General features: G+C 38.5%; 1 protein-coding gene across 3 annotated transcripts in view; it reads left to right on the top strand.

The window, feature by feature from the left end:
• adgrb3 (adhesion G protein-coupled receptor B3) overlaps positions 1-23309 on the top strand; it is a 138031-nt gene that overhangs the window by 56333 nt on the left and 58389 nt on the right. For all 3 annotated transcript variants that reach the window (XM_061837274.1, XM_061837275.1, XM_061837276.1), the window contains 8 exons: positions 1018-1128; positions 3058-3219; positions 9213-9377; positions 10350-10514; positions 11947-12111; positions 14920-15021; positions 21262-21368; positions 22665-22859. In XM_061837274.1, the coding sequence (XP_061693258.1) occupies positions 1018-1128; positions 3058-3219; positions 9213-9377; positions 10350-10514; positions 11947-12111; positions 14920-15021; positions 21262-21368; positions 22665-22859 (1172 nt within the window). The remainder of the gene's footprint in view (positions 1-1017; positions 1129-3057; positions 3220-9212; positions 9378-10349; positions 10515-11946; positions 12112-14919; positions 15022-21261; positions 21369-22664; positions 22860-23309) is intronic.

Below are 23309 nucleotides of genomic sequence, written 5' to 3' on the forward strand. Positions count from 1 at the left end.
TTGAATCCACACCTCTGCTACTTTGTCATCAGCACTGTCATACCTGAAGTGACACAATATCGTATATTGCAAATGATTACATTATTGTCATTGCATCTTTTGAACCTAGCAATTTCCATCGGGACATTCATCGGAACACGATCAATCAAGGAAGTGGGTCTTAGTTTCACACTTGGAGTAACTAAGCATTTTTATTTGTGTATAATGAACATGGTTGATTTCATAGACTGGGGCTTTCGATTTACTAATAGAAGCAATGTGATTGCTTTGACTTGTATCTTTTACCCATCGCCTTCTCTGCATCTTGGAATGATTAAATCAACTCCCTAGGACCACGCTGTCAGAGGTTGTGTCGTCTACTGCTAAAAGTGCATTTGAATTAATTGCTGACAGACGTTTAGTCAGTCACTGGAAATATCTAAATATATTAAGTTGCTTGAATAAAATGGTTGAAGAAGGCATTCCTCTTGTCAGTGTTGTGATAGCACTTTGTCCCCATGTGGAAGACAAAGTGAGCATGCATTGTAATAGCACACATCTTGAAGTGCAATACAGTACTTTGATTTGGACTGAGTCAAACATAATTAAATGAAACAAGAGAGGAAATTGTGGATCAATCGCATGTTATGTCCATGACCCCCTCCTCTGTGGCTTTCTTACAGCTTACACATTTTATTTTCATTTTGGTTTTCCTTTTCTTTTCTGGGTATGCGGGAGAGTGGGAGGGAGGGCTGCCATTTTGATTGACGTGGTAGTCGAGTAAAAGCGATGTGAGTTAATTTGCATGTTTGCTATGTGTCGACACTCTGCTTACAAGCTCAATTAATAATTTGACTTCACCCTTAAAATTGTTGCATTGTTCTGTGCCCTAGAGTGAAGGACAGATTAAATACAAACATGTGTGGTCTTTGTTTCGAGCCATGTACTACAGTTGTCCCCAACACCCTGACCAAGAGTATGTAATACGTTTTGTTGTCTAAGCCTAGTTTTCATATCAACCTCTATTTTGTCTCATAGAATATGGAATGATCGGAGAGCATACAGTAAAAAGTCAGCGGCCAAGATCAGTTCATGACACAAAGGCCCTGCAGGAGCAAGCTGAATCTGCTAAATTTATGGCACAAACTGGTAATATAATAGTTATATTTCCCTATTTTATTTTCTTAACTAAACTTAATTTCATCATGCATGCTCTCTCTTGTACTGCACCTACTGGAGTGGAAATGTTTTGCATTATTATTATTTTTCCAACTCATTCCCGATGACTACAGAAGATATAATAAGACATCTTTCATTTATTTATAATTTACTTTGTGGAACATAAATGAATTTTGTGGGTCTGTGTATTAAATTTTCACACAAGAGGTTTACTCATATTCTATAACATGCAGAATATCCATTTAAATGTAAATCCCACATGTAATTGTTCAAATCCTATAATGCGTAATAAATTAAACGCTATTAGGCTAATGATCAAGATAGGAGCAACAATTTGACTTAAGTCGAAGTTAATAAATAAAAACAGAAAAGTAAAGTCAATATAGCATTATAGCATACAAATCTTTCAATACAATGCGTAATGTTCATTACAAAAAAAGTAATGACAAAGCAGGATCTTGAATTCATTATCATGTTATTATTGTCATTGAAGTTGATTTAAGGTAAAAAAAATATATATATATATATTGTTTCGATTTCTAGTGGGTTATTTCCTTTGGAAATTGTTGTCCTTTGTTTTATTTGGGGGACATATTCACCATTTTTTATTGTGTTTACAATGTTGTCTGTTTTGTTTATTTTTAAACACTGTTCATAACCATTTTAATTTGCAACCTACCATCTTCCCAAATTAACACCCAACCATTAACACTTCTCCATGTAACACACGCTACAGGTATGTTGCATCCCTGTCTAGGTGTTTCCTGTTCTTCGTCCTCACATTATTTACACTCACTGTGCTGCCTCATTCAACAAGTTGATCCACCTTCCGGTCTATTTTATAATCTACAAATTTGGTGGCAGAGTTCTTGTACATAATTGGCTGAATCAATTTATCTTGTGGAGTTAGGAGCTGCTTTAAAACATGTGACGCTTGAAGCATTCACTTTTCCTCAAAGAGCCTGAAATAAAATGAATACTCTAGTTGAAAATAAAAAAAATAAATAAAATATGACGTATAAAAAAATTGAGGTGTTTTGTTCTCACGTAGTGCTGGTGATATAAACTTGCTGATTATCAGGATTGGATTTTTGTGGGTTTCATGTCCCATTTTGGACTATTGAGAGGGTATGTTATTGCTCAATAATCTTAATATACTAAAAAAAAACAAAAAACTTAACACCTACAAAATGATCATTTAAAAAATATCGGTGGAAGCTGTAATATTACCAATAACAAAGCCCACAGTTGTCATAAAGGCCAACGACACAGAACAAATTGCACGTCCATTTTGTCTTAAATGGGGACCTGTCATTTTTGGGGTGATTAGCACCATTATATTTTCAAATCTGCAAGAAACAAATCATGCAAATACAACTTTTGTCAAGGACCTTAGCTTTTCCTGCACTGAAGGACAATACACACTTCAGACCTCTTTACTAACACCCATCAGTTTCCGTTTTTTTTTTTTCCCAGATGTCATCATCCTTGCATGTCGCCATGTTCTTCCGAAGTTTTTATTTATTTATGGTGATTTTTACCTTGCTTCTTCAACATGTTTTTGTTTCACTGAAAGGCTTGAAAAATTCATAGCAATGAACTGAAAGAACGTTAGAATGCAACAATGTTTACTGTTGAAATTTTCATAGCCACATTTCTGTGATCTTTGCCTAAATACACATTTTTGTTAAACTACGTGACACAATCTATTCAATATTTGTCAGAGATTACATAAAATACTTACAGAGTGTAGTGCACCCATTCAGATGTCTGTAAATCTTGAAGATCCCACCTCTTTTCTGGCTAATATCGGCCCCCCCCTCCCACTTTGCCCCACCTTAGTCCTGCCCCCGAGACCATATTGCTGCATTTAACTAGTGTCACCCTTCTCCCATACAGGTGAATCAGGTGCAGAGGAGTGGTCCCAGTGGAGCTCTTGCTCTGTAACATGCGGTCAAGGGTCGCAGGTGCGAACAAGAACATGTGTCTCACCATACGGAACACACTGCAGCGGCCCTTTAAGAGAATCAAGGGTTTGCAATAACACTGCCCCTTGTCCAGGTAGTGTTAGCCACAGATTCCTAAATGTTTTTGACTCATTTGTTGTTGAAATGGCAGGAAAAGTGTTGTATCCAAATGTGTCTTGCATTGTATTATTTTCATCATTTTAATCATGTGTTTTTGTTCGAGTTATTTTATGAATATGTGTGTTTGTGAGTATTTTTTATTTGTCATTATTATCTTCATGATTTCACCATCCCACATAACCAAAAGACACCTCATCATCAGCAAAATGGTTTGATGGCATTTGATTGTGTCTGGAGCGTCAACTGATAAGGCATCAGTGCAATTTCCTTCAAGATAATGAAGGAAACTCAAAATAGTGCGGCTGCGTTTCTGAGAGCACACCGCTCCACCATCCCTACCCTCAACCAGCAATAATGTGACAGATGAGTCATCGTGTAGCAGCATTGGGTTTGTGATTCTGGTGTCTTTTTGTCATTCCTTCAGGTGCTTGTTCACAGTCAAGGATTAAAACGGTGTTCCAGTTCAAACTGAAAAAAAAGCAAAACAAACAAGCTAAAGAATAATCTTCGGAGTGTAAACATACTAAATACACATTTCTGAAGTAGGAGTGACTCAATAAAAGCTACTAAAAATGTACAGGGCCAGAAATAACATCAGTTGAGAACTTCATGGTTCACTTAGGGGGCAGGAGTGTTTGGAATTCTCACGGTTCGAGCTCTGAAGCTGTGAGGGATCCTGGCGGTCCTGCCGTAGGTGATCCAGGTCTTTGATCAAGCCGTCCATGTGCGCTTCTTGTCAGACACTGTGCTGTGCAGGTTTGGTCTCCTTCACTTAGAGTTCAAATTTTTTTTTCACTGCGGACAAAGTTGGCCTGCAAAAAATACAAACTGAATTCATAAAGGCACAACGTGATTAGACACGATTTGTGTGTGCTGAAACATAATTTTTATAAATGCCAGCTATCTTTTGGGTTACATAAATTATTATTTATTGGGCTTTTTTTTAATTGGTTGAGATGTGATGAAAAGTTTCCCACAGTGCACGACACTGATGCATAGAGATTTCATTACCTGCTCATTTGTATATCACAAATTTCACACTGTCATTTTAAGAGTGGCCTTGTCTTTTTTCAAAGTAGCATTCGCACTTCAGCTGAAGTGAACTGTTCCGCACCAGTGTTCCCTTCGCAGAGCCGCTCGTTTGGCACTTTTAACCAAATGAACAGCACCAGCAGAGCAATCACAGCCACAGTTGGTTTTAACCCAACCCAAGCAGACAAGTGTGAACACAGCCTTGTTCTACGATTCATTTAAAAATACATCACAGCTTGCTCAAGGGATGTGATGGTGTTGTTAAATCAAGGCTCTAAATGTTTCCAATAGTATAAAATGGCAAATATTTAATGTTCAGGGTAATGTTTTACTTTTGAATCTGTGATGGATTGTACTTGATTTTACATGCATCATGTCTCAGTGGGAATGTGGGTGTGATCTAAAGGGTCAACACCCTACTGCTCAAGAGAAATGGAACGAGCAACTGATTGAATGCCACCTCTAGTCTGCCTGGTATTTAGAGCTGACAGCATTAGGAACTTGAATTCATTTGGAAAAAATAAATAAATATATACTGTGTGTGTGTATATATATATATATATATATATATATACATACATATATTAAAAAAGATTCCACAGCCACATTCTGTTTCCTTGTGTACTTCTGTTTGGCTAATTATGCATCCAGAATATTATTTCAAAACCTTAAAGAAAGGAAATAAAACTCTAAAGGAATTTAGATTCTTCTCACTGAAAGAGTGTCAAGGTAATATGCGGTTTGGAATTTTTCAAAATGACACACGTCAACAGATGAGACACATTTTCGGGCCTGCCGATTGGTGGGAGGCAAGGGTGCCATCTTGCTCTTGGGGTGCATGGGGTGATGTGGGATGGAGTTCGCTGAGGGAGTGGCGTTGGACCCCACTAGCCTTTTAGAGGTGTTTTGGTAGGGCCAGTGGACTACCTAGGGTACTTCAGTGTGGGAGGAGTCCAGTCCACTGGGCTACACTCAGATGTGATCCTGGGATCACCCCCGCCTCTCGATAGGATAGGGTGGGGTCCTCAGCCCCCACAATCTAGGCACTGCAATCACAGAACACTTCTGATGATTATTGTGCCTGTGAAATTGTGTCAATTCACTTACATGACTCTGAAGAAACACACCTCTGGAGCTTATATGCTGCTTCACATCCTGACAAGTAGATGTCTTGGGTATCCCCTATTTACACTCTTGTCCTATAGATCTTGATCATTTACATAGTCCCTCCCACCACGCTTCAGTTATCCATCTGGGTCCAATACCGCTGTCCTGAATGCTTCCCCTCCTGTCCTGTCCCTTCCTATCTTGTCCTGTCCTTCCCTCACAGCATGTAGCAGAACTGCCCATACGACACTCACTTCTAATGTGTTATGTTTCATGCTCTCCCTTTGAGTTGTTTCTGTCATCCCCCTTGAAAATGCTGTTTTTCACTGATCGACTGTAATTCTCAATAAATATCCACCACAATACAAAGAAAGCACAATGGCAGCTTGAAAAGTCCACTGTGACAGAATAAAACTCTGTCTATCTAACGCATAAATAGGATACAGATCCATCCTTCTGCTTGACTGAACTGGACAAAAAACAAACAAAAAAAACCCATTGTACCACTGAATGCATGCCCACTGATTTGTTCCTATCAAATTGTTTTTGTTTTATTTCAGAGATGAAAAAAAATCTGTTTCTTGTGAGAACTGAGGTACCAATCTTAAAAACAACCCGCCAACTGGCTTTGTGCCATTGAAGATAACATTTCCTGTATATATTAATTGTTACTTGACTGATAACAGATAAATGATAACATAATTGACTTATTGATATAATTTTACACTGTCGTTCTATATGTATAAGAATAAGAATGTACAGTATACAAATTTGTGACTGTTAAAATAAGACACAATTCTTTTTGCCTAAACAAAAAAAAAAGTTCATTAGTCATTAATAATGAAATATCAACAAGCCTTGTGAAAAATTGGTTTCCTTACCGCTGCTGTTTCATTTTTCTTTTCTTTTTTGCTTCCATGTTAGTCATGCCATACAGACACCACGACTCAAAGTACAGAGAGCATTGAGAATATTTTTTTCATTTTAATAGCTCCTTTTTTGACAGAACTGCTACTTCCTGGGGCTACGTGAGGCTTTTAAAAGTAGCTCTTTTAAGGAATGTCTGTCAATATTTTACATTTTTAGCTGAAAATTGTCCATCAATTCTCTTCCAAGATAGGACAATCATTCTTTTACTGCACGGTGTAAATCATGATTGTTAAATATTTGGGGGCTGTACTCAAACCCACTTCTTTATATCCTTTATATAAGGATTCTCATACATTATGTTGTATTTCAAGCTTTTGAAAAGCATCGAAGAGAACAAGACTGTCAAACCTTAAATATGCAGTAACAATATAAGTTGTCTTAGCAGGTAATTATTTTGTTGTTGTTATTTTTTTCTCTTTTGCACTTTCCAACCAAAGCAGCACTCAATATACCAAATCTGCAGTTGGGAAAAAAACAATTGGGTGACTGAATCTTATGTTATTTAATGAAGAAAAAAATCATAAATAATTCAGAAATCAGAACTTGGAAACACTTTCGATGAGTCTCTGATAATGTTTTGAGCAATGATGACGGCAATGTTTTCCCAATCAAAAGACAGGAACTCAAAGTATTTGAAGGCATTTATCTGAAGCATTTATCTGCCGTCGGTAAACTCTCAAGAATTTCCTTTTGCTAAATTGCACTTGATGATCTTTCTATGGTTTGGCCTGAAAACAGTTGCCACTCTGCAGCCGACTATTAGAATTAACACAGAGTAAGTTCAAAGGTGATCCCAAAATGACTAATTGATTGCCCTTGCACTTGTTTTGACCCAGTTTCTCCCTGCTTGAGACATTATAGTCATTATGTTCATTGCTATTTTTGATGGACTTTAGTTAGACACATCAAAGCAGTGGCCAGAGGCAGGGAACTGGGATGAATGTTGACATAGCTTTGGGGAGGGACAATCAGTTTGATCCTCCGATCCAAATACTCAACCACTGATCCTGAGATCTGACAGTTTCCTTTGTACATTGGGAGCCAGTCATTCCCCATCTACGAAGCAGCATAGGCACAAGGTCGAGGCAGGATGTTTCATCTATTTGTCGACTTTTCATCCATAAATGTATTCAGTGTCTGTTCCTGAATGTTTCTAGAATGTTGGTCAACCTTATATTTTTTTTAAACACACATCCGATGGCGCATGATGGAAAGAGCCGTGGAACTTGTTTTGCTCTCAGAAAAATAAAAAAGCTACAGATGCGCATAGAGTTTAACCCTTTGATCCTCAGTGAGATACGCTTGAGTCTTAATGAGACCAGTTTGACTGGTGGATATTTCCCGAAAAACTTGATCCAAGTCTGAATTGTGCAACCGCGGGGACATTCAACATTTTTTCATTTCTGTTTTAATGGTTTTGTATGTATGTTGTTCTAGTTTCTTATGGTGCATAACATAAATAAGTACACCCCTATTTTAGAGTAAACAAAATTACAATTTCAGAATTTTGATGAGAATTCAAGGCCTCTGTGGATGAATTTGTGGGAATTATAACTGTTTTAATCTTTTAAGCTTTGCTCATCAACTTGCCTTAGTGTGTACTTTTTTCTGCAACATTTTTCTCTACCTACTCATATATGCAGAGCACTGTATAATATGAAAATTCCTTTAGTGGGTACATATCAAATACAAATTGCAGAATGGATTTATATAATAATATAAAAATTTGCAGTCATCTTCTAAATTATTCAATCTCCATCATCTCCGTGAGCAGGAAGTTGGTGGTTCCAATCAGCGAACTTCTTCAAAAAGAACAATTTGAAAGAAGTATTTTATTTATTTAATACCACCGTGTAATAACGAGAGGTGTCTAGCCTATTGTATATTTGCTGCTGCTATTTCCATGTTTTGCAAGTAAAAACTTGGGGGCTAATTGAAAACTGTCTTTAGTTTGAGGATGTTGCCCTCTGTCAGCTGTAGATGCTAAATTAAATTTCACTAGAAACATGTTTCGCTAGCTATTGTGTAAAATTGGAAAGTTAGAGTAAAACACTTTTGCCATTTAAAACTCAACTCAGGAGGTGTCTCATCATGAAACGAAAGTCTGTATTCACTCATCATTAACATTGTGTTGTTTGAATGTACTTTTCTGATTTTGGCTTTAACATATTGAGGAACAATTGTTGCAGTGGTGCGTCTTGAGGATCTAAAAATAAAATTGCACCATCTGGGTTTTACACTGATCTTAAAGATGAAATAATTGCCTGCCTTGGGAGTATTTCTTGCATCGTTTGCACGCCTGATGTCGAAACCCCTTTAATACTGCTTGCAAGAAATTAGATATGTATTACTGATAATTTATAGAGTATGACCGCATTTTCAAAAGTGAGGATCCAGGCTACGGGCTGTCTCCTGCATAATGATTATTAATATGTTGTTGCAGTGAAGGATTTTCAGGGACCATTGTCATCCCGCATTAACCTTTTAGGTCTGCTTCGCAGTAATTTTATTCTCAGTCAACCAAGAAGAATCAGCAATCTGGAAAATTGAGCGGGCCCGCCACGCACCACCTCCATCTTTGCTGTGAAAGTCTCTTAAAACAAACCAGGAACAGTGATCTCTTATTCTGTGTGAGGCTTTGTTAATTAGCATTCACCTTGAAAAGTTGAATAATGATAATAATATACATGCCTGACTGGCACTTGCGAATGAGGGTTTGGAAATTAAACCGCACGCTGTCCATGTGCTCAGTGTTTCATCTACTATCTTAATAATAACTAATTACTTTTGATTGATTTTATTTCCTTTTACGGCTCAGTAGAGTTTGTTATTGTCCATTTATGGAATGGCACAGCGAGAGAATATTGATCAGCCCTGACACCTTCTCTGTGCCCCCAGTGCACGGTGTATGGGAGGAGTGGTCGCCGTGGAGTCTGTGCTCGTTCACGTGTGGCCGGGGTCACCGCACTCGGACTAGGATGTGTGCCCCTCCACAGCACGGAGGCCGAGCCTGCGACGGACCTGAGACACAGACTAAACTTTGCAACATAGCTCTTTGCCCAGGTATCATCTACTTGATAGATAATCCAACAAGCATTAGAGAGTAACGTTCCTGACCGTCGTACCTGAACTTGTTGATCAAATAAATGAAAGATTCCACAACTTTTTCACTTCAGACCCAAATTAAAAATGCGGTTCCAACTTGAGAAAATAATTACTTGGCACTATCGAATGAAAAATGGGTCTTGTCACTTAAACAATTTTGTAGTCTACTTTCAAGTGAGGTATTTCATAAAAATACCGCACGAAGGAGTGTGTGTAATTTAGAAGCACAAATCTAGCTCCTCAGAGTCATCATTGTACAAGGACATGTCCATATAATCAATGCTTCCATTGATAAATGGATGTTGTTTTTATTCCATTAATCCACAAGTAATTAAAATATTTGAGTGATTTAGCCAGGACCCCTTTTGAGTGGAATAGCTTGGGTAAAAACATCAACACAATTACAATTAGAGAGCAAAGTATTTAAAAAAAGAAAGAAAAAATGCTAACAAAAAGTTGTAAAAATATGAATACAGTCAGTTGAGCTTTTAAGAATACGATCGTGCTGCAGTCAGTCATGAGAACACAGCTCAATCATTGCACAGTTTGTGGTACATTTAAAGTTATATTGTAGTATGTTGCAAACACTGTGAAGCATCAATGATAGTATGCGAGCTTCAAGGTCATATTGTCTTTGAGCATTATTGTTTTTACCTTCATGTTAAATTTTGCCTTTACCACGTTGCGAGTGGATTTTGTCCTCTGCACTAACTGTATTAAATAATCTGGAAGACCTTGACAGTCATCACAATCAAAGTAAAGCCGCGGTCAAGTCCTTCATAAGTACTCGTGTTGCCTAATACATTTCTGTCCTACTGGGGTTTATTCTAAATCTCCTTCCATTTCTTTCTGCCCTTTTTGTTTACTTATTTAATTATTTTCCCTTCCATCACTTGCGACATGCGTGTTGCGTTGTTGCTGATGCCTCAGTGGATGGACAGTGGCAAGAGTGGAGCTCTTGGAGCGACTGCTCAGTGACATGTGCCAACGGCACTCAACAGAGGACCAGGCAGTGCTCAGCAGCCGCACATGGGGGATCGGAGTGTCGCGGTCACTGGGCAGAAAGCAGAGAGTGTCATAATCCTGACTGCACAGGTAAAAAAAAAAAAAAAACAGAGCATCTTAATTCCATAAATGTGAAGGGATGAATGGAAGCCCAGATTGCACTATAATTATTGCAATCAATTTTATTTGTGGTGTCCCTGGAAGCTTTCAGCTGTGATTTCGCTTGCACTCCCAAAAGCTTCAGTGAGAGAATCAAGAAAATAGCAATAATGTTCAAGACCATGCTCTATCAATTGGATTTGTAAAATCCAGTTAGAAATGCTGTATGCCTTTCACAGAATTCCGGGTTAGACGTCCACCCTGTCTGTCAACACCATTGATGCATTAGAGGCTCAGAGATGTCAGCTTAGTGGTCTCCATCAAGCCTTGTCTCATCACACCAAGGCCTTCCCATAATCTTCTGATGCAATATTTGCTGCTGCAGCCAGAAAGAGCACAGATTTTTTTTTTTCTGTTAGTTGTCTTTCATTTTGAAAGTCTGTCGAAATGTTGCACAACTGCACAATCAAACTGACGCACCAGAAGAAACAATAAAGGCCTTTGACGGGGTTTGTTTATGTTTCTCCAATTTGTGGGATAATGAACCTGGCAATGTTGTTGTTGGCTTCACACAGTGGTGATACATTATGCGATGTTTGTCTTTAATGAGCTCTGCCAATTTAGCAATTCACAAGGTGAGCGATCTAACCCTTGCGGATTAACGCAGACGATGCCATCATATGATGGTGAAAAATATGCCCCTCTGCAAAATGTTATTACAGTTTAATTTGCAGCTTCATAGATACTTAGTACTTTGTCATTGAGATCCTCAGAAATAGAGGCAAAATTCACCCTGGATGCATACTTTTTTTATGGCTCCATTTAAAAATGTAATGGGTTTTTCCAAGTTGACTAGTTATTACGCACCGCTAAACAAACAAAATAAATGGAACTGTAAAAATAAACTCCTTGGTGAACGTAATGGAGGACGGCACGGAGTCTCCATTAATAATATATTTGGTAAACAAACATATCGCCGTATCTCATTCATTAATCAATGAGAGATAGTTTTGGGAGAGCATGTCTTTGTGGTTTCTACATGTAAGTAAAAAGGGTAGTTGGAGGACAATGAAATCATGCTGCATGTGTTTCCTGCTTCTTAAGAATAGGACATGGGAATTACTACATTGCTGAAGGGTAGCATTGTTTTGTCTAATGCTCAGTTTAATAGTCTTCATTACAAGTGCATAAAACCTGCTACTGGTCATGGCAACTTGGAAATTATTATGCTTAACATTGGCAGCATGAGGGAAATAATCATCATTTGAAAAAAAAGCTTCTGTAGCCATAAAACACACATGCTGCTAAGTGCTCAATGTTATTTTCTTCAATTTGGGACTATTACTTGAATGCTGAATACGCACACTGTGTACCAAAATGTTATTTGTCAAATTGGATGTTTCTGATTTGATTTGTGTTTCAGCCAACGGCCAGTGGAATCCATGGGGTCCGTGGAGCGGCTGCTCCAAGTCCTGCGACGGCGGGTGGCAGAGGAGAACTCGAGTGTGTCAGGGAGCAATGACGACCGGGCATCAGTGTGACGGCAACAGAGAAGAAGTCCGGAAATGCAGTGACCAACGCTGCCCAGGTGAGCCTGAGTACTCGATATACGCACTACAATGTTAGCAGCTCATGCCCTCCTTCTTCGGCTGTTGAAAGGAAATCATTGTTTTTAAACATGCTATGCGCAAACAATACTCATTTGACACAAATGACAAAAAATGGTGGCAATTAACATGAATTCATTCAACAATGTTATAGAGCTCGTCCACGTAATGTCACCATTTTCATGCCGCCATATTGTCGGACAAAAAGAGCTGCTCGACAGTGTGGGGGACATTGATCCGGTGCAGAATATTCACAATGCCCGAGACTTGTTGTGCTGTTGTTTGGTACAACAGACGAGACACATATTTAAAGAGGTTATTCTATAGAATACCAGCTGAAAAGACAAGAAAAGATCGATGGATTTCGGCAATTAAACATGATGGATGGTGCCCAAAAAAATTGACACGACTGTGTAGCAATGACTTCATTTCAGGTAGGAATTACTCTTCTCAATCTCAAATTCCCAAGAAGTATGTACAGGGAGTCATTACCAACATACACAGAAGTGTGTTGCGGCTACATGTTAAACTTTGGTAAACCTCTCCCCGACAGACTTTTTTTTTTTTATATTCAGTGTTCTCATATGGGTCCAATGTGCATTTAATAAAGGAAAATAAGCTGTCTGTCGCAGAGGGGTTTTCATAGGTTAACATGTGGCCACAACAGGCTTCTGTGTACGGGCGCTGAACCCTATTCCAGCCGTTAATTTATATTTTTAAATCCACATTGGACTCATTTGAGAACAATGCATATTTAAAAAAAAAAAATCTGTCATAGAGAGTCCTACCAAAGTTTGACGTGTGGCCGCAGCACGCTTCCGTGTACGTTGGAGACAACTCTGTCTTTTTTTTATTTTTAACGCATTGTTCTCAAATCAGCTAACTTGCCATTATAAACATTTCTTGGGAAACGTTACGCAGAAGCCAACTCTCTTGTCCTTTTATTTTTTTCAAGACTGAAAACTAGCTGAAAAGATCGATGGATTTCGGCAAAGGTTAACCTGTAGCCGAACACACTTCCGCGTTCACAAGCCATCTCCCCATGGAGAACAGGTCCAGCAATGAAGTATTTGTATGCGTCCAGACTTTAATACACTTTCAAACTTTCACTGTATGGTCCCAACGACTTACTCACCAAATACATGTGTATATCCAGGTGTCCAAGACAAGTGGAAGCGAATTAACAGTTCAATTTCTTATCAGCGAAAACAATGACTTCAGGATTAAATAAGGGTCCTCTATACCAAGTGTCTCTCATTTTTCCACATACCTCCGTTTTTTATCCCATTCTAAATGTTTAACAGTATCAGACCAAACTCTGGGTATCGTGCTGTAAGACCTATTTTTGTGTTGTCTCCAACCGAATTAGCATTGAACAATGCTTTGCTTGACCGGCAATATGGTCAGTCATGTGATTTCGGTGATGTCGGTGCACGAGGTTTATAGTTATATTTTTAAGGTCACACTTCAATTAGATTTTATAATTTTCGATGCGATCCAAAAAAACTAGTGTTGCATAAATGAAGTAACGAAGCACCAAGGTCACAATTCGATACGTATTGTGATTTCTGATCCACAGTTCGATATATGATTTGGCTTTTTTTCAATAGGACGGTAAAAAAAGTGGAAAAAAAAGAGAACTATCTATTTAGGATGGTCAATTGTACATGATTGTGAAAATAACGAAAATAATGATAGTCTCAGATCTTTGCAATAAACAATCAATTTAATATCAGTAAACTGTAAAATAACATTGTAAGAGAGTTTCCATCTGTAAATTACAGAGATTAATGAGGAAAATTGGTCAAAACAAAGCACAATTTTGCTCCAACTGTTTCAAATGAGACGCGACAGCCCAGCTCTCTCACGCACCCAAGTTAACAACAGCATGCACGACGTACACGTGACCCAAAACTCACTACAATACACCATAACACTACATTACAAGTGTTATGGCTTTGTTGCAAAAAGCAATGTGCATAATACCAAAAAAAAAAAAAAAAAAAAAAACAGCTAACTGTGATGGTATTACACAAGTTCGGCACCAGGGTCCTCTCGTACCTGCATAGATGTATACAAACTGTGTTGCCTTGTTGACCCGTGTAAGTAATGAAAACTGAAAAGGGAAAGTAAACAACCAGACATATACCAGGGCATCAAACTCATTTATGTTAATGGCCACATTGTAGTCATGGTTTCCCTCAGAGGGCCTTTATGACGAAATTTATAAACCAGTTTTGGAGTCACCAGTCAACAGTCATGTTTTTTTTTTTTTTTTACTTTTGCTCATGTTTAATCATCCAAAAATTATTGCAATATCTTAGTGTTATCATGGATGAGATATGACAATTTAAAATATTGGTACAGTCTTTAACAAGAATCATGGAATTTGACACACATAATTTGCCTCCATGGGCCACATAAAATAATGTGGTGGGCTGGATCTGGCCCCGTGCCTTGAGTTTGACACATTTTGTTAAGGCGGATAACTTCCATCCAGCGACAGTAACACGGGCAAACTGTAAAAAGTTGTACAGTGACAAGCTGTTGGAGGAGGCTTGATGAAATGTATCTTAAATTTGAGCTTATATTTAATTATTAAAATTTGATAAATAAAAATTATATTAAGTTTGGTAGCACTGTGTGACCTCATGTGACTGTGGAGAGTGGCAGATCACATTTGGAGGGGCGTCATGATTCTGGCATTCCAAAACCACAATTTTCGGCTTCTATGTTGCATCATTACAGCCTATGTAGATGCACAACAATTCTTTCACTTTGCATTTCAGCACCATATGAGATTTGTCCTGAAGACTATGCAGTGTCGATGATGTGGAGACGAACGCCTTCAGGGGAACTGGCCTTTAATAGATGTCCACCCAACGCTACAGGTAATTAAATATATATATATAATTAAATACATAAATATATATAATTAAAAAAATATATATATACATTTTCTTAGCCACTTATCCTCACAAGGGTCACGGGAGTGCTGGAGCCTATCCCAGCTGTCAACGGGCAGGAGGTGGGGTATACCCTAAACTGGTTGCCAGCCAATCGCAGGGCATATTGAGACAAACAGACGCACTCAGAATCACATCTAGGGGCAATTTCGAGTGTCCAATGAATGTTGCATGTTTTGGGATGTGGGAGGAAACTGGAGTGCCCGGAGAAAACCCACGCAGGCACGGGGAGAACATGCAAACTCCACATGGGTGTGTGTCTTTAATTTGGCTTTAGTTATCCATGCTTCATTTCTAAAACCAATTATTTACATCAAAGCAGTCATTTTTGCTTTTATTTTAGGATTAAGGAAAAATGTACAAAATGTAAAAGGGAAAAAAATTGCAACTGCCCATTGTTTCACCATTTACAGGCCACACGATGCAATTAGCGTGGAACTTATGCTGTTATACTGCAATACATTATAGAAATTACACCACAGACCTTATTGTTGTGCAAGTTTCTTGCCTAATCATTCTGAAATCTACAAAACCTTGTGACACTAAAACAAAATCTGGTGCCATAATTCCTTTTCCAAATCCAAAGCATAACGCCCTCATCCCTTTATCCCAATTCAACACGCAACATAATGCTTGGCAGCACCTGTCAGATTTGGAGGGTGCTGTGACTCATTGCTGAGCATTGTTATAGAAAAAAAGTCATTGATGTTTTTTTTTTTGTAGACATTTCGGAGAAGGACCAGAAACAGTCTCCTTAATTTTGTAATGGGTGAGACAATGCCATGTTGTTGGATTAATATCTATATATATCTATCTATCTATATATCTATCTATATATATATATATATATATATATATATATATAATATATATATATATAGATAGATAGATATACACACACATACATAATATAAAATAATAAGATGGTGCTGAGAGTAAATGGATAAAATAATGAAAATTTAAAGATTAAAATTTTATGGATTTGGGGGAAAAATGTTTCACCTGTGGGTTCTTTCAAGGACACTAATTACACTATTAAAAGATTTTGACATCAAAAATGGCCATTTTTGACAGTTGTGACACTGTTTAACTTTCAGTCATTACAAATAGTTATACAGTATTTTTGAGGTCATACTTCAACCAGATTTATCCACACAGATAACACAATAACAATGATCAAAATACTGTATATCATACATTTATTTAATTGGTGAAATATTTCACATTTTATTTACTTAGCACAGTACTCTGTGTATATATGCAGACGTCTACGGTAAACTGCAATGATCAACCTCCATTTAACATGTTCAAATATTTGCAATCTAAAACTTCCTTCCACTGATGGTGTAGTGGCACACACCCCTGACTTTGGTGTGGGCAGCGTGGGATCGATTCCCGGTCAGTGATGGTGTTGATAACTGCCCTAGAGTCTGCCTTTCGCCTGAACCTGCCTGGGTTAGGCTCTTGCTCTCCCATGACCCTTGTGAGGATAAGCGGCTTGGATAATGGATGGATGAAACTTCCTTCTGTGTCAATTCACTTATTCATGTCACAAGTGACGAATGTTTGAGACTTGGCGAAGCTTTGCACTCAGAGCGTTCCAGATCCACTTCAATTCAACTGGTATAGATGGCTATGATATAGTTTCGAATACACATTCATCTCAAGTATACTGCATTTTATCTTGAAAGCTCTCCTGTAGCAGTGTCAGCAAGTTGTAATCCTCTGTTTGTTGTTGTTTATGTAAAGATACCATTTGCAAAGCAACTGACCATTTTTGTCTGTCAGTATTAAAGGACACTAGGTATGAAATTAGCTAAAAACGCCAGCGTGCCAAATAACTTGATCTTAAACGCCTGCATAATGGATGGATTGATGCAATGATGAAAGGGTAAGATAAAAGAGGTCAGTTATTTTTCATGCTTAAACTACACTGGCACTTAGCACTGGAAAAAGACTATAATGGAGGACAGTTCAGGTCAGGTCAAGTTTGTTTGTAAAGCGATTAATCACAGCAAAAATACTCTGCAGGGTTTGTAAAGGCAGCGTGAGGAAACACTGAATGGACTAGAACCTTTAAACCTTTTGTTTTGTTTTCCAATTGAGGTCAAACGGATGGGGAAGGAAACCATGATTAGGCCTCTTTCTTCGCTTCAGGACAATTAGACTGCTGAGATAGTCTTAACAAAGATGAAATATTGATCAGCACAAGCAACGCAACTAAATATGAGACATAAATGTGGCCAGACAGCTCTGGTGACGGGTCCAAATGTGTTTGGGGCATCGCCGCTTACACTGCTCTTGTCACAGTCATCATCAAGGTCATCGTAGAAACGGGCATCAGCGTCGGCTCACCCATCACGCGTGACAACTGCCACCGTGGGCGAGAAGATAGGGTCAGATTGTGGAGGGGAGTTGGGAGGTAGAGTTTCGACCAAAGTGGATTGTGTTGCAATAAAGGAAGAAAGGTGGACTCAAGTGTTGGAGCTCAACTGCAACCGCAGCCATGCAGAAAGTGAGTTGTTGTTGTTGTTGTTATTTTAACGAGGCAGAATTAAGCAAGATTAATCTAAAAAAAAACATGGGCAAGATAACAAAAAGAAAGCCTACCACAGACATTAAGTGGAACTTATCAGACTGCAGCAAAAAGTTAGCATACACAACTATTTTTTTGTTGTTGTTTTTTAAGAGTCTAAACTAGAAAAGCACTGTGTACAATGAAGACCTCTGCACACATTGAACTGTTAATAAAATTGTAAGAAAAAATATTGTGGAGCATTGTTTGTCTCCTGAAATTGTCACAGTGTACAATCAGTAACACTTTGATAATAACAAGGCTGGACATGCAAACAAAAGGCCTTGTTTATAAAGTCACATACAAACACAAAATAGAGGGATTTCTTTCCATTAACCAGCCATTTAGCTGGCTGGCATGACCGAAAACACATTTCGATCCACTATTTTCTTTTTTATTCAAAGCTCCACCAGTTTCATGGCTCCTTACTTGGAACATCAGCTCTCTGAGTGATATGTGTGTGCCAGAGCTGCACACACCAACAACTTCAACAGTGAGATTTTTTAGGATAGTGCCCCGTTTGGCCACAAACTGTGAAGGGGAGTGAAGACAAATTACTCAATCTCCATTTCTATCTTGATCTACACTAAAATGTAGTGTTCTTTTTTTTTTTTTTTTTTGGCTCATGTGCTACCCCTATACAAAGTTTCAGAGAAATGTCTGGATCTGCTGTAGTAACATACCAAATTATAACAACCAAAAATGAACTTTGCTTTGAACTCGGTGGGAAAAACAAAAAAATCTTCATATGTTGACATTTGAAAGCCTTTAGGGACAAATATGCATATAATTTCTCAGTAAGTTAGTTTTCGACATTGCTTGAAACGTTAAAACAGATTTCTGTGGCGTTTTGAAGAGTGGTAGCACAAAGACCAAGAGCCCCAGTTTCAGTTAAAGGCTGAGAAATTCAGTTGAACTTTATCACAGTTACACTCCACTTGCATTGGTCTCTAATGGGTCAGTGACCCATCAAATCTAGCAGATGGAGCTGTGGTGGAAAAAAAGTTTACTGTATGCGGCATTGCCAAACACTTAGTGATGCGCAATAATAACCCTTATAGTGCTTGATTAGAACATTATTATCCGGTTTGGCACGATTATTCAGTCAAGTGAGACTGACAGACAGGACAAGTTAAGTATTGTCCCTCATTGGTTTATCAGTGCTTTACTGGTTCTCGGTTCAATAGGGATATGTTGTTTTTTCCTTAGATGGCACCCTGTGATGTTTCAGAGAAGAGTGGTGGATCATTTAATGGCATCTTGCAAATGTGGTGGTAGAAAAGCCTTTTTGTGGCAGAACATTTAGCCATTTCCAACTGACTATGATGCCTTCAGAATGCCTTGACATTATGATATAAATCTTTTTGGAAAAACTTCCAATCTGTGTACTGAGAATGTCCAGAAGGCCCCCTTCTACCCTTGACATTGACAAAAACCCAAGGACTGATAAAGTACACTTGGAGAAACAGAAGGCAAGTTTGGGACTGATTTAAAAAAAAAATATTGTGGCCTCGTAAATATCAGTTTTATCTATTTTTGAAGGATCCCGGCTTATAATCAGATTATCTAAACTACAACACAACTAATGGCTCCCCTCAAATGTTATCAATATCAAAAACATGTGTACAATGGGCTCATTTCTGTCATGTAATTAATTTTTTGTCGCACGCTAATGATTCATGTTGTTATACATACTGTACTTTTATATGATTTTGTTCCATAGCACAGGTCAAAAAGCTTCCATCTGTATTAATTTCTGTCCCTAACTGCTGCTTGAATTATCAATTAAATGTGATGTCACTCAGCTGAAGGAGAGTGTAATTACAGCAACATAACTACAGGCTATTAAACTCTTCATGGATTAATGCATCGGAAAATCCGTGTACCTGGAGATTAAAAAGTAGAAAAGAAAAAATAAAAGGGGCCAAATGAAAATGAGTTGTGTAACACTGAGCTTTATCGCATTATTTTCACCAGCTCTGCATTATTACAATATATGAAGGGAGTGCAAATTAAAATGATGACTACATATGACCCCGCCATTGTGTAAGAGAAGTGCCATATGACTTTTTGGTGGTCTCATTATTCCATGCTTACATACACTAATAACTATTTTTAATTGTTCAGCTACTTGGTTGAATTCGACTCTCTCCAAGATTGTTTTCTTTTTTTTTTTTTTTTTTACATCAGAGTGGATTCAGGCATTGCACATCAATGAAAGTTTCCCTTTGGCAATTTGCATCGCCTCACTCCGAATTTATTAACATGGCATCAAAACAGGTACGAGTCATCAGGTGGTCAATATATATATATATATATATATATATATATATATGTGCGTTCATCTGAGATGACACGCTGTGGCGACCCCGAAAGGGACAAGCTGAAAGAAACTTACATATATATATATTATATATATATATAATATATATATATATATATATATATATATATATATATATATATTATATATATATATATAATCTGTTCTATAGTCAGAGAAACTGTATTTTCCAACGCTAAAGTAAGCTGTGAACTCACATTTACAAAAATATAGAAAATATGGTGCTCACTGGCCATGACATGGGTACAATTGTATCATCATACACGGATTTTTTGCTTTGTTTTTCTTTTTTTTTGACAGAGCCATTGGATCTCGTAAGACTGTGTTTGAGTACTTTGTGGAATGGGGCATGTTTGCGCTGTGAAGCTGGAATCTGGTCGTCATTGTGGTTCGAGTTAGTGTGCAGAACAGAGCCTAAATCCTCCGTCTGTGCTGCAAGGGGTGACATTCTTGTGCAGGCGGCTTGCATGTGAGCAGATAAGATAGGAGCTGTAAAGAAGTACCTATAGAATTGGCGGCTTTGAGACGTTTCTCTCTGTGCGCGCGCATACGCATGTTAGTGAGAATGAGAGCAAGCAATAGCAAAGGTTTAAGGGAGGTAGGGAGACCAGGGAAATGTTTTGTTACCGTGGGAGTTTTCCTCTGGATGTCGAGCGGCCGGGTGATCTTTGAAGTGCACTCCGGCAGATGACAGCTGGGAAGGGGGTGACGGACAGTCTATGTATCATGCGCGCGGCCGTGTGGGTGTATATTGGGCGGTTCTGCTATTTCTGGATCGCTGTTCCATTGCCTTACAGCGACCACAGCAGTCGCGCCGCATGCTTGAATAAACCCTTCTTGAGTTTCCATGTTGCGCTAATAACACAAGACGTGATGCATATATTACAAGTCATGGGACTCCGGTTTTACTGCTAATACAGTACATTTAAAAAGCACTCTCAAATGCACTGCATAATTGAGTGTGCAACATCAAATTTTGATGGTGAGTGATGAGCAGCAGATCTGGACAAAAGGGGATTGTTAAATATCTCATGAAAGAGCTAATATGTCTGTCCTCTTCTTTTTCCCTTCCACTTTTCCCACCTCCCTACATCACTGCACCCTCCTGTCATTCAACTCTCCTTTGGTCTTAATCCCACCCCTAAACTCTCTGCACCCGCATCCTCATCTCCCTTCTTATCTCCCCCTCCTCGCCGCTTCCTCCTCTCCAAATCTGTCGCCTTCTCTCCCTCCCCCTGTCTCACAGGCACGACCAGTCGACGCTGCTCTTTGGATCACCGTGGTATGGCCTTCTGGGAGCCGCCGAGCTATGCGCGATGCATAACAAATGAATTCAGATACTTGCAGCAATCAGTAGGTGCAAAGTCAGCTCCCTCCCACATCCTCTGTTCCCAATGCATCAAAATGTAACCCCCACCCCCTTCCCTCATCCTGTACTTTCTCCCTACCAATCATCCATTCTCATTGCGCTGTGGCCAAACATAGCTGTTTCATAGACTGGGAAAGGGAACGTTTTGCCATCTTTCTATCTGTAATAAATTGTCTTCATTTTCCCACACCTCCTTTGTGTTTTGTTGTTCTACTGGAAACAAATCAACGAAATGTAAATGGCTGAACTACAGTTTTGTTAGATCCATGAACAAATTGTCTCTAAAACTGTGTCTAGTCACCGAAACATTGTGGACAGGTTGCTCTTTTATACTGTAATTTGTGACAGAAACATTCAATTGTTCCAAATTGGCAAAGTAGTTATGACATATTCTCTTCAATTGCATTCATTTAAGCAAGTGTTTTTACAAATCAACCAAAATATAAACATTATTAAGTTCCGATCAATTGGATTTATCTGAAATCGTTTTGAAGTCTGGTAAGTTGATTCTGCAAGCAACCTTAAAAATTTACAAGCACCAAAAACCAAAAGCACCAAACAGAATAAAAATATTTACTGTTTTTATTGACATATTTATTTACTGTCTTCTCTCAGTAATTTACTGGCTAAGACATTATTACTTGTTCTGTTCAATGTTTTATTGATTTTATTATTATTATTGTTATTAATATTATTATTAAGCTGAGCCTCTCTTTTTTTGCCCATTGATATTGAAGATGAACCACCCATTTTTGATTAATTACATTCATTGGTAAAATCTGTCTTTAACACAACATACAGCTGGAATGTTGTGATATTTTTTTCTCAGTTAATATCTATCCATCGATCCATCCATCTATTTTCTTTGCCGCTTATCCTCACAAGGGTCACAGGGATTGCTGGAGCCTATCCCAGCTATCAACATGCAGGTGGAGGGTACTCCCTGAACTGGTTGCCAGGCAATCGCAGAATTTCTAAATATACGAATTTATATTTTATGGACCTTGAGCCTGATGTTTCATTTGCAATTAATGCCTAAATGTGTGTCTTCTGCTCTAGTTAACACCTTGTATTCATATTGGTTCATTTTAGACATCTGTGAGGCACAATAGAATACAGTCTGGCTCAGATATTAAGTGTCACATAAAGGGTCTGTGAGAAAATAAGCTTCCTTTTCATATTTCATGCACTCCATTTTCTCCAGTGTGAAGCTGACTTGCGTGTTTGTTAAACATGAAGGATGCCGATGCCCCAAGTTCTGTCCTCTCCTGTTTTTGGAGGTTCAGGGCCACCTCGCAAAGGGACAGAGGATGCTGGCAGGTGATGGGATGTCCCAAGTGACCAAAAACCTGCTGGACCTTACCCAGAGAAAAAACTTCTACGCTGGGGACCTGCTGTCTTCTGTGGAGATCCTCCGCAATGTGACCGAAACCTTCAAGAGGGCCAGCTATGAGCCGTCTTCAGATGATGTGCAGGTAAATTAAAACCCTCCGGAAAATGTCACTCATATGTGGCCCTCAGGCATGGGAACAGAAATTTTGGGATCAGGTGTTCAAGGCACATAAAGCTCACCAATTGCCAAAATTACTCATGCAATTAACAATAAGACAGCAGTATATACTGAATATAACAATCATTTTTGTTAATACAGTCAAGAATACAATTACCAAAGGAAGTAAAGGCAAACTGCAGGACATGTAAAAAGTCTCCTGAAATAATTCCATACAACTACTAGAATTAATCACAATCGATTAAACTGTTATATTATGCCTGGAGGCAGCACGGTGGGGCAACTGGTTGGAGCGTTGGGGTCACAGTTCTGAGGACTGGGGTTCATATCCTGGCCCTGCCTATGTGAAGTTTGCATCTTCTCCTCGTGTCTGTGTAGGTTTTCTTTGGGCACTCCATTTTCCTCCCACATCCCC

This window comes from Syngnathoides biaculeatus, chromosome 12 (assembly GCF_019802595.1).
Source record: "Syngnathoides biaculeatus isolate LvHL_M chromosome 12, ASM1980259v1, whole genome shotgun sequence".
Classification (NCBI taxonomy): Eukaryota; Metazoa; Chordata; class Actinopteri; order Syngnathiformes; family Syngnathidae; genus Syngnathoides; species Syngnathoides biaculeatus.